This window comes from Stenella coeruleoalba (assembly GCF_951394435.1).
Source record: "Stenella coeruleoalba genome assembly, chromosome: 9".
In the NCBI taxonomy this organism is placed as follows: domain Eukaryota; kingdom Metazoa; phylum Chordata; class Mammalia; order Artiodactyla; family Delphinidae; genus Stenella; species Stenella coeruleoalba.
Window position 1 is genome coordinate 50,131,465 of NC_137155.1, and position 11,606 is coordinate 50,143,070.

The 11,606-nt window shown below is 39.1% G+C and overlaps 1 protein-coding gene across 3 annotated transcripts; it reads left to right on the forward strand.

The window, feature by feature from the left end:
* Positions 1 to 2,523: 2,523 nt before the first annotated feature.
* On the forward strand, positions 2,524 to 10,886 carry MTERF1 (mitochondrial transcription termination factor 1). 3 transcript variants are annotated; one of them, XM_079931900.1, is made up of 3 exons: positions 2,524 to 2,558; positions 3,127 to 3,189; positions 7,727 to 10,886. In XM_079931900.1, exons 2-3 carry the CDS (start codon positions 3,158 to 3,160, stop codon positions 8,913 to 8,915), a joined length of 1,221 nt encoding a protein of 406 aa, XP_079788026.1. In that variant the 5' UTR covers positions 2,524 to 2,558; positions 3,127 to 3,157; the 3' UTR covers positions 8,916 to 10,886. The 3 variants fall into 3 exon arrangements, with proteins under 3 accessions (XP_079788026.1, XP_079788027.1, XP_079788025.1); XM_079931901.1 differs by having other exon boundaries at positions 2,526 to 2,592; positions 3,127 to 3,373; XM_079931899.1 differs by lacking the exon at positions 2,524 to 2,558 and adding an exon at positions 2,691 to 2,802.
* The last annotated feature ends 720 nt before the right edge of the window (positions 10,887 to 11,606 follow it).

Sequence of the window (11,606 nt, forward strand, 5' to 3'; positions counted from 1 at the left end):
TTCGACTTAAAAACTGAGTTACTTTAGCCTTTATTAAAAATCCAGAAAGATGAAAACTTTAGAACAGCTTCTAGGAAAAATTCTCTACCATGTTGCTACTACTTCTTCTCATTCCTTTTCCTCTTTGTTCCTTCATCATCGTTTACTCCCTGCCACTGATCTTCTCCCACACACAGCCCCCCAGTGTTTCTAACCACACTTTCTTTTTCTTAATTACATCATTTTAGTAGGGCCTTGGGTCAGCTATGGTCTTGGGAAAGCATGTAGATGAGCAGATACTCAGGCTGAGTGAGACCTATCCTGGAAAGAATATCCCAGGAGGCCAGGGCTTTGTCTTGTTTTCCACTATATCCCCCCCATCCTGAAAATAGTGGTGGCAGGCAGGATATAGCGAATAATGAATAAAATACAGGCAAGGTATATACACGTTCCAATCTAACACACCACCAACGACAACCAAGTAATAGTCCTTGGTCTTATTTAAGGTAATGACATTTCACAGATCATTAATGATTAAACCTCTTTGCAGAAATATAAGATGGAAAAATGAATCAATAATACACCATTCTAGGGCTTCCCTGGTGGCGCAGTGGTTGAGAGTCCGCCTGCCGATGCAGGGGACACGGGTTCGTGCCCTGGTCCGGGAAGATCCCACATGCCGCGGAGCGGCTGGGCCTGTAAGCCATGGCCGCTGAGCCTGCGCATCCGGAGCCTGTGCTCCGCAATGCGAGAGGCCACAGCAGTGAGAGGCCCGCATACCGCAAAAAAAAAAAAAAAAAAAAAAATACACCGTTCTAATCCAACCATTATTATAGTTTTCTTATTCACTGTTTTACAATATGTATTTAAAATATATTTGTAATCAGAAAATTTGGGATAGGAAATATGGAACTTATTTTCAAAAGAACCAATCTCCTTTGCCTACATGACATCACAAATAACAAACAGTGAGGTTGCTTAAGTAAGTCTGAAAGAACCTTTGATAATCTATGTCAGTACAACAAAGCATGTGGTATAAATCACAGAAAACTTACTGGTCAAGGAGTCATAAGACGTGCATTCTCTTGCTGGCTTCTACTCTAAGGATTTCAATGTCTCATCTGTAAAAGGAGGACTGAGGCTCCATAATCCCAAACATCTTCTTAAAGTCTGAAGTTTAATGATTCCTAAAAAAGATTTTATTGTTTTACATTCTGATTGTAAGGCAGTTTGTAGATATATTTATATGCTTATATACATAAATTTATATATTTATATATAATAGTAAATATTAACTGGGATATATGAGTTCCTTCCACGCAGAAATAGATTTTAGAAACTCACATAAAGAGACCATTTCTAATTTTTCCAGACAATTTTTTTTAACCTGGAGGAACTGGAGTAAATCGTTTCACTTAACAGATAGATTATTAGTAAAGTCTCAAAGGTAAATCTTTATCCTTATAAACCAACAAAATAGAATGTTAATTCAAAACAAAGTGACGACAACAAACCAGCTAGGAGTCATCTAAGGCACAGAGTGAGGATAAAACACTAATTGGTTCATTGGTGCAGAAATGGGATGAAGAAAATTCTACCACTATGCTCCTACATAGACGAGGGTAATGCAAGAAATTCTTCCTTGTACTAGAATTCAGGATCAACCCTCTCCCCATCTCTCTGTTTTTCCAAGGACTAAACTACCACTTCCTCCAGAAGATAAGTGGCAACCTGATGATTATTTCATTAATCTCTGTATAAGCCTTCTTTTGGGGACTGAGGGGACCACGAAGGTTTAAGGCGACACCCCCAGAGGTGACAAAAACGCACTGGCTGAGGAGATTGTTTGTACTGAAACTTTTATTTACTTATTATTATTTTTTAATTTTTTGGCCGCGCCCAGGGGCACGCCGGATCCTAGTTCCCCCACCAGGGATGGAAGCCATGTACCCTGCATTGGGAGCGCAGAGCCTTAACCACAGGACTGCCAGGGAAGTCCCAAAACTTTGATTTAAATAGCACAAATTCGTCACAATTTCAAAAGAACCAGAAGTAATTTGTATTGTAAGCACTTAAATCGAAGAACACTAGAATTGCTTCCCGTCCTGAAGGCTGACTGAATTCGGACTAGCAGCCACACTTCAGGATTTACCAGGTAGTTCAATAACGAAAACCTGGAGCTGTTCACACGCGTTTTCCTGCACCAAACGCGGAGGTGTTCATCCACGCCATGTTAATCACATTAATAAGCGTAATCATCCTATCAGGCTGCAAACTTCACGTATATAACAGAGACTTCTTGGGAAATATATATTTCTTGGGAAATCTCCAAGTCCCGCCCCGCCCTCCAAAATCAGACCTGAAGACCGGTTCCCCGCGCTCATCGCGGTCTCCTGCTGCCCTCTGCCGGGGCCCTAGCGTCAGGCTATGGAAGGCGGCCGCGTGGCCGCCGGCGGGGGGGGGGGGGGGGGGGGCGCCAGGAGGGTGACGTCACCTCTGTGCGCGGCCCCTCGCCGGAAGTTATTCCAGTCCACTTCCGTTCCTCTGTTATTCTCCAGACCCCAGAAAGGAAAGTAAAGGTATCTGTAGCGCCCAGTTATAGTCCAAGTTGAGGTTGGTGACTCGCTGCCGGCGTGCGTTTTCTTTTTAGAAGCGGGTCTGGGTGACTGTGATGTGTAACGGAGTCCCGTTCCCGTGCAGCCCCTTGTAGAGTTTCTTTGTGGGAGGAAGAGGGATGGAAGAACCCGTGGAAATACCCGTGGAATTTTTGAGTTAAAGACTCAACTGGGTTCGAACCTTGCTTCAACGAGCTAAGTCAAGCTAGTAAGGGAGCTCGGCGCTTTTTCTGATTTTGTAATTTTAGGAATGATGCCGACCTTTTAAGTTGTGGATGTTAAGTAAGATAATGTGTGTGAAGCACTTAGTTCTGGTTTTACAAATTATACTCTGATTCTGCCGCCTTTACCTCTTATACTCGGGCTTGTACTGGCCATTTTCTTCTCAGTATCTCTGAGAGATGCCTAGTATATAAGAGGTTATGCATCTCACGAGAACATTATGCAGCGTTAGCTGAGATTGAGCTCCTTATTCTGTATTACAAGTCCTGACGTTATTTTATCCCCGCCCCTTTTATTTTTCCATTTCTAGGAAACAGCTATTTTTCAGCTTTTCTGGAGGAATGCAAAGTTCTCTTTCCTTAAGACAAATGAGGTGAGAAGTTCATTGCTGTAAATATCTCCAAACTTAGCTCGTTTTGTCAAAAGAAGACTAACTGGAATGTAGAAGCCTGGAACCAGTGATTACCCATTTCCATTAAAAGCCCCTTTGTCCGGGGAATTGTGGAGCTTAGGGGCTCATAAATCTTCCTTTATTCCTTAGACCTCACAAGTTACAGGTACAGAGATTTTCAGTGTATTTGTTAATTTTGGCCTTTAGCTCTTGGAATAGTTGCTTTGGTAATTAAAAACGGCAATTTGAGAGACAGATGGAAATAAGTTATGGAATATTAATTAGTTCTGAAATTCGTAGATTGAGGCAGTTGGTACTTCTTGCATTAGGCTGCTTAAATATTTATTCACCACGCTAGATGTAATAGTATTTTGAATGGAGATTGGATGCTAAAGGAGTAAAATAAATTGATATTCATCAGGCTTAACTTTTTTGTGTTGAAAACTGAAAAATAACTTATTCTATTTTTTCCTCTCTGTATATATTAATGTCCCCTCCCCCCTTTTTATTTAAGTGGTATTATCCTAGCCACTGTACTGTTAAGCAGGTTGCCACTTAGAATGTCTTGGACATCTTTCTATTGTGTTAGATCTGCCTCATTTAAAAAAAATGTTTTTTTAATTTATTTATTTTTGGCTGTGTTGGGTCTTCGTTTCTGTGCGAGGGCTTTTTCTAGTTGCGGCGAGCGGGGGCCACTCTTCATCGCGGTGTGCCGGCCTCTCACTGTCGCGGCCTCTCGTTGCGGAGCACAGGCTCCAGACGCGCAGGCTCAGTAGTTGTGGCTCACGGACCTAGTTGCTCCGCGGCATGTGGGATCTTCCCAGACCAGGGCTCGAACCCTTGTCCCCTGCATTGGCAGGCAGATTCTCAACCACTGTGCCATCAGGGAAGCCTCTGCCTCATTTTTAAAAGGAGGCTGTGTAGTATTATATTGTATACATGTACCACTATTTATTAATCATTCTACTATTGGTGGCCATTTGGGTTCCTTTTTTGCTGTAGCAAGTAATATTATAATGGTCATTTTTTTTTTTTTTAAAATAACAAATGTGTATTCTTGTCCTGTATTTCCTTTGGATAATCTCCAAGAAGTAGAAATGCTGGGTTGAAAGATATGATGGATGGTACCAAATTCCTTAACAACAGTAATATTTGAGAATTCCCCCCATTTCTTCATATGTTTACCAGCTGTTGATACTAGTTACCATTGTTTTTAGGCTTAGCTAAGACTGTTCATACCATTTTGGGGGGGTCAATTTATTGCATTTATAGTATTGTAATCAAAACCAAATTTTTGTTGCTAGTTCTAAGTCCAGTTCAGCTCTTTTTTTCCCCTATGTAAATAGAACACTTAGTTTTAGACTCTTAGTAACAAATTACTATAAAACAAATGATTCACTTCAACTTCAAGTATTTCTTAAGTTAAAGATTTGTGGGAAGATACTGTTTGAATGGGATCTTGTACTGTGGATAGACAGTAGGAGGATAGGCCTTTCTGAAAGACAGAACAGCTTAAAAAAAGGCTGGGAGACAAGAATGGTCAAGGATGTTTAGGACCTGAGATTTGAGAGCAATGGTGCTTTGTTGTGAGGTTGTAGAATAGAAGAGATAGCTAGAAAGGTCAATCTGAAGATTTTACCTCCTAGGGGACAGCTACAGAGGTAAGGGAATCAGGGAATGAGGGACATGATCACATCTTTGTTTTACAGGTGTACTGTGGGGGCAGTTTTGAGTGACTGATGTTGGAGAAGCAAGTTAAGTGGCTGTTATAGTCTGAGAGAATAGCAAAGAGTAGAGAGATTGGATTTCAGAGGTACTGAAGAAGCTGAATCTACATGATTTAATAACGGGTTGAGGAAGAGAAAAAAAAACCAAAGCTTACTTTCAGATTTTTTTTATCATGAGTGATTACTGAGTAATAGTGATTTCATTAATTAGAGGAGGGCTGGTTTTGGGGCTGGGAAGGATGCTCAGTTTGGTTTTGGACATTAAATTGTGTGAAAGATATTTCCATGGAGAATAAACTATACACAAAGACAAAATCCCCCTATGACAGATTCAGGAGAAGCCTTAATTTATTCCTCTTTTGTTAAGATATTTGGCATCTATTTTTACTTTTAGTTTTTCATCAGTAGAATTTCTTTTGAATTTTCTGTGACTCGTTCAGCCCTGTTTCTCAAGAGTAGAGTGTAGTCTAGAGTAGTAGTCATAGACATTTTTGAACATGTACAATCTTAATAAAAAGGTTTATAAATGTACCTCCAATATAGGTATATTTATTTACTAATTAGTTATATACATGTTTTATAGTACTATTATATTGTATACATTTTTACATTATGAAACATGTAAAAAGTAGAAATTTTAAAAGGCCAAGACAAATATAAATTGGAGTTTTACTGTTTTCTACCTGCGTCCCATTGGATAATCTCTCACCCCTCTTTGGAAAGCACTGGTTTTATCTACAGCTGTCAGTGTTCTGTCCCATTATCCAGTAGAGGTCACCCTGAGCATCTGGAAGAGAGAGCAGGTTGTTGAGCAGGGCAAGGTAAAGCCTTCATTCTTTAGTTAGGAGGATCTTATTTTTAAGTTCCTATCTTCATGCATTTTTGGAAGAGTATGTAGTTATAGAGTAGTATGTGGTATTATGGAGACATGAAGAAATAATGAACTCAGAGTATAGGGCAATCTAAAATGTGCTTTTGCTGTTTGCTGTTTACTTTGTGAGTGTTTTGCGTTTTGTTTGAATGTTATTTGAATCTATAGTTTTGGAATCTTTTGTTAATTCTTTGATGATTGGTGGATTATCTGAGTTACAGGAATGTTCCCAGCCTGTAGGCATAATCCAATTTCTTGTTAGATTGTAGTAATTAAAAGGACAGACACAGAGGAGCTTTTCTTATATGGATCTTGAAAGCAGTATCTCAAGCCCAGAGATATTAGTGGTGAGTTGGAACCATTTATCTCTATTTTCTATTTTATGCTTAATTAGCAGAGAGGAGAAAGGAAATGCCTCTTTTAAGTGATAAGAGCCTGTTGTAAGTAATTAGGAATCAAGAACTAAGTTTGTCACAGCTGTATAGTCTGAAAAGGAGAAAGTACAGTTAAAAAAGTATTACGTGTTGTTGTATGACTGAGACCACAAACAACTTAGGAACATAAACCATCTGACAAGCTGGATAACAGAAGAAAACTTTTCTGTTAATTTTCTCATAAAATATTTCCTATAAATAGAGGTGCTTGTTTTAGTAGGGACGTATGATTATTATCATGTATAAGTTCATCCAATTTATGCTCTATTTCTAAATGATCAGGAAAATGAGTTATCAAGGTTTTAGTCACTTGATCAAAGTTACATGTGCTGTGACACAGATGCAGAGAGCCCTGAGTTAGTCTTTTATAAAATGGTGGTGAGGAGAATGGCAAAAGTAACTTTTAAAATGTTTACATCCCATCTCTATAGTTCCACATGCGGTGGACTGTGTGTATGAAATATCCCAGCTAGATCATTATGAAGATGAAAATTGGTTTGGAGTTGTTGGGTTAACCCAAGAACCAAGGGGACGTTAGGGTAAATTGAGTGACATGGAGATTGGGATCAGGAGCTATGTAAGGTAAGAATTAAGGTTCTAATGTTAGCATGGGTTTAAAGAGTACCATGAATCTAGAAAAAGTTGTTTAAGGTGGAAGTTAGGTAGTATGAAGTGTTGGTTTTCAGGGCTAGATTTAGAGGTTTTTAAAAAAATTTTTTTTTTTTGGCTGTGTTGGGTCTTCCTTGTTGTGCGCGGGCTTTCTATAGTTGTGGCGAGTGGGGGCTACTCTTCGTTTCGTTGCGCAGGCTTCTCATTGTGGTGGCTTCTCTTGTTGCGGAGCACGGGCTGTAGAGCGCAGGCTCAGTAGTTGTGGTGCATGGGCTTAGTTGCTCCGCGGCATGTGGGATCTTCCCGGACCAGGGGTAGAACCCGTGTTCCCTGCATTGGCAGGCGGATTCTTAAACACTGTGCCACCAGGGAAGTCCCCTAGATTTAGAGTTTGATAACCAGGAAGTGAGAACAGAGGCAAAGAAGTCTGGTATCTATGGGCAGAGGCAAGGCCAAAGATCTAGTAAGTTAGAAGACAAGGCAGAATTGAAAGCATCAATTAGTAGGAATAAACCAAAGGTTTGGAAACCAGGAAGATAAAGCAGAGATGGAGAGGGGCAACTGGTTTTGGGTAGCCAAGGCAGGCAAGGCCAAACAAAAAGAGGAAGGTAAAGGCAGGAATAATTCTGGAGCAGTGATGATGCTGTACTGCTTTTCTTTATGTTAAGAATAGAAGTGGCCCCTGACCCACAGATAATCAGAAGCAGTGAGCTAGGGAGTGGGAGTGTGGTGGTGGGATTGTTACCACAGCACCAGGAGAGCTGGATCCCTAGGTGTTTTCTTACAGAAATGACCATGATACTTACAGGGTCATAATATGGTCTTTTATCTCTTTAACATGTGTGTTTGTATAATATTATATATGTTGTTTTATACAGCATTCCAAAAGGTTTGGGCTACCTGACCATTATGGCACCAAGAAACCTCTTGTATATGAGAAGTAACTTTCTTTTTGGTTCAAGATGTTGGATGATCCGATTTTCAGCAGAAATCCTCTTTAAATCAGTTTCATTTAGGCTTTTCAGTATGAAATGTGATAATGCAGACAGTGAACCTTTGGAAAATGAAGAACTGCTGAATAACTTACTTACTATGGGAGTAGATGTTGACATGGCAAAGAAACGACAGCCTGGAGTTTTTAATAGGAGAGGTACTAATGAGCAGAACCTGAAGACATTCCTTCTGTCTAAAGGAGCTAGCAAAGAAGTGATTGCTAGCATCATATCAAGATATCCACGAGCCATGACACGCACACCTGAAAGTCTTTCATATCGGTGGGATCTGTGGAGAAGAATTGTGACATCAGACCTTGAAATTGTAGCTATTTTGGAACGTTCTCCTGAATCCTTTTTTCGGTCCAGTAACAACCTAAACTTAGAGAAAAATATAGAGTTCCTCTACTCAGTTGGATTGACCCATAAATGCCTTTGTCGATTGTTGACCAGTGCCCCACGTACCTTCTCCAATAGTCTCGAGCTGAATAAACAGATGGTTGAATTTTTGCGAGAAGTCTGTTTGTCTTTGGGTCACAATGATCCGACAGGTTTTGTCAGGAAGATAATTTTTAAAAACCCTTTCATCTTAATTCAGAGCACCAAACGGGTAAAAACTAATATTGAATTTTTACAGTCAGCTTTCAACTTGAACAATGAACAGCTGCTTGCTTTGATACATGGTCCAGGAGCTAAAATCCTAGACCTTTCCAATGATTGTATGAGAAGAAACTACACAAATATCAAAGAAAGACTGCTTTCTCTTGGGTGTACTACAGAAGAGATACGGAAGTTTGTTTTAAGCTGTCCAGATGTGATCTTCTTGGGAGAGAAAAAGTTTAATGATAAAATAGACTGCCTCATAGAAGAAAAAATTAGCATTTCACAAATAATTGAAAATCCTCGGATTTTGGACTCAAGCGTAAGCACTTTAAAAAGTCGAATCAAAGAATTGGTAAATGCTGGCTATAACTTGAGTACGTCAAACATCAGTCTTCTGTCTTGGAGTCAAAAAAGATATAACGCTAAATTGAAAAAGTTAAACACTAGACAGAATGTTGTTCTGGGGAATTAAGCAGAAGTCAGTCTTATAATGTAGTGACATAATTTCATTTTGAATTTGGACCTTTCAAAAAGGAGGTTTGTTTTCTTAACCACATATACATATATAATGTTTCTTTGGATATTTTAGTTTAAAGGTTCATAAAAACTCATGGTCATTATGCCCTGGTATAGTCTTCCCAGCTACCTTTTCTGTAGTTTGAATTAGTACAACACCCAATTTTATGATATAGGCTGTGGCTTTTGTATGAATGGTAGTTGCTGAGTGCTATGGCAGAACAATGTGTAAAAAGGAAGTACAAAATAAACTTTTTTGGTTTCTGTTCAGATTTGAAAATCGACAGATTCATTTAGATAGTTCTGTTTCCTATCATGGTTTTGAATGGCAACCTATTTCTCCTATTATTCCATGTATCTAATTATGGTTCATCTTCAAAATAGAATGTCAGTAAGAATATGACAACAAAAAGGAGGAATTTTTCATCCCAAATTCTACGTACTCTATTTAAACCATTAGTATGCCCCACCGCTCCTCCAGTTTAGGCTCAATTTACTATGGGTATATCCTGATTTCTTTGAAGATAAGGGCAACTGTGATAGGCAGAATAATGGTTACCCAAAGATATCAATGTCTTAATTCCCAGAACCTGTGGATGTGTTTCGTTACATTATAAAAGGACTTTGCAGATGTGATTAAGTTAAGGACCTTAATTTGAGGTCCTGAGTTGGGGAGGTTATCCCGGATTATCTGGGTGGGCCCAGTATAATCATAAGGGTCCTTAAAAGTGGAAGAGGGAGGTAAATGAAGAGGTCAGAGTGATGTAATGTAAGAAGGACTTGACCCACTTTTACTGGCTTTGAAGGAGGAAGGGGACATGAACCAAGGAATGCAGGTAGCCTCTAGAAAATGGAAAAGGCAAGGAAGCATTCCTCACTAGCACCTCAGAAAGGAACGCAGCCGTGCTGAGACCTTGAATTTAGCCCAGTGAGACCCATGTCAGACTTCAGACCTACAGAACCAAAAGATAATAAACTGGTGTTGTTCTAAGCCACTGAGTTTGTGATAATTTGTTACAGCAGCAAACAGACTAATATAACAACTAAATGGATGATTAGTTGCATTTTAGGTGAAGAAGTATACCTATAGTATAGTATCCGTATTTCTTCCTCTTACACTTTTTTTATCCACCTATCTTTCTGGAATGGCTAATAAGTTAGTGTTTGTAGTTTCCTCTAAATGTATGTATAAAAAACTAAATGTAAGTAATAAAATCTAAATAAAGGAATACTTTTGCCTAATGAGTGTAGTTTAAAGAAATAATGATGGTTTCTGTATATTTATATTTTGTTGGTGTTTCTGTTAATACAAAGAACCAAGAATTTTTAGAGGTGCTGACTTAAAGAATGACAAACAGATGACATCTGTATCTTGAAGACATTCACAGTCTAGCTCTGACATAAACTGAAAGAGAAGGAACAAATTATATGAGCTTAATTACTTTTAATTGCTTTCCAGAGGCATTTATTTTCTAGATGTGGATTTTGAATTAAGTAACAATGACGCTAACCTTTTAAGCCTTTTTTTTCCTTTTATTGAAGTACATATAGTTGATTTACAGTATTATGTTTCAGGTGTACGGCATAGTGGTTCAGTATTGTTTTTGCAGATTATACTCCATTATAGGTATATATAAGATAGGTACACACACCCCCCGCCCCCCAAGATAATGGGTATAATTCCCTGTGTTAAGCCTTATTTCTTATCATTGATGCCTCAAAAAAACTTACTCCCACCAGTGATAGAAACCAAATGCCTGTTTTTTCAAGGCCATTTGTATGTCAGTGATCTCTTATATTTCCAATAAAGTATTTGATGGCAAGCATGGCATAATTTAGAAAGCATGGACTGTATAGAGACATTTCTTTAGAGTAATATATCTGGGTACTATTCCTGACCAGCTCTGTAACTTTGTGTAAATAATTTTACAGAACTTGTTTTCTCATCTATAAGATGAAAAATTGACCTCACAGAGTTGTTAAGAATCAGATGATATAGGGTCTCTAAGGTTTCTTGCACATAGTAACTTTTCAATGGTAGCCATAGTAAATACAGTAGTATTTTTAACAACAGCTTTATCAATGTATAATTCATATACCATACAATTCAATTTAAAGTATGCAATTCAGTTTTTTAAAATACTCATATTGGGGCTTCCCTGGTGGCGCAGTGGTTGAGAGTCCACCTGCCGATGCAGGGAACACGGGTTCGTGCCCCGGTCCCGGAAGATCCCACGTGCCGCGGAGCGGCTGGGCCCGTGAGCCATGGCCGCTGAGCCTGCGCGTCCGGAGCCTGTGCTCCGCAACGGGAGAGGCCACAACAGTGAGAGGCCTGCGTACCGCAAAACAAAACCAAAACCAAAAAAACTCATAGTGCTGTGTAATAATCACCACAATCTAACTTTAGATTAGATTTGTGCCCTTTAAAAGAAATGTGTTTGTGCCCTTTAAAAGAAACCCTTTACCCATTAGCAGTCAATCTCCATTATCCCCTTCCTACTTTCCTAGCCCTAAGCAACCACTGATCTACTTGCTGTCTATAAGATTGCCTATTCTGAATGTTTCATATAAATGGAATCATACAATTTGTGGTCTTTTGTGACTGGCTTCTTTCACTTAGCATAATGTTTCTAAGGTTCATTTTGTA

Excerpts from the sequence above, each read along its gene's own strand:
- MTERF1 (XM_079931900.1), top strand. The coding sequence starts at position 3,158 with ATGCAAAGTTCTCTTTCCTTAAGACAAATGAG. Across the intron at positions 3,190-7,726 it reads CTTTCCTTAAGACAAATGAG|CATTCCAAAAGGTTTGGGCT; the intron begins GTGAGAAGTTCA and ends TGTTTTATACAG.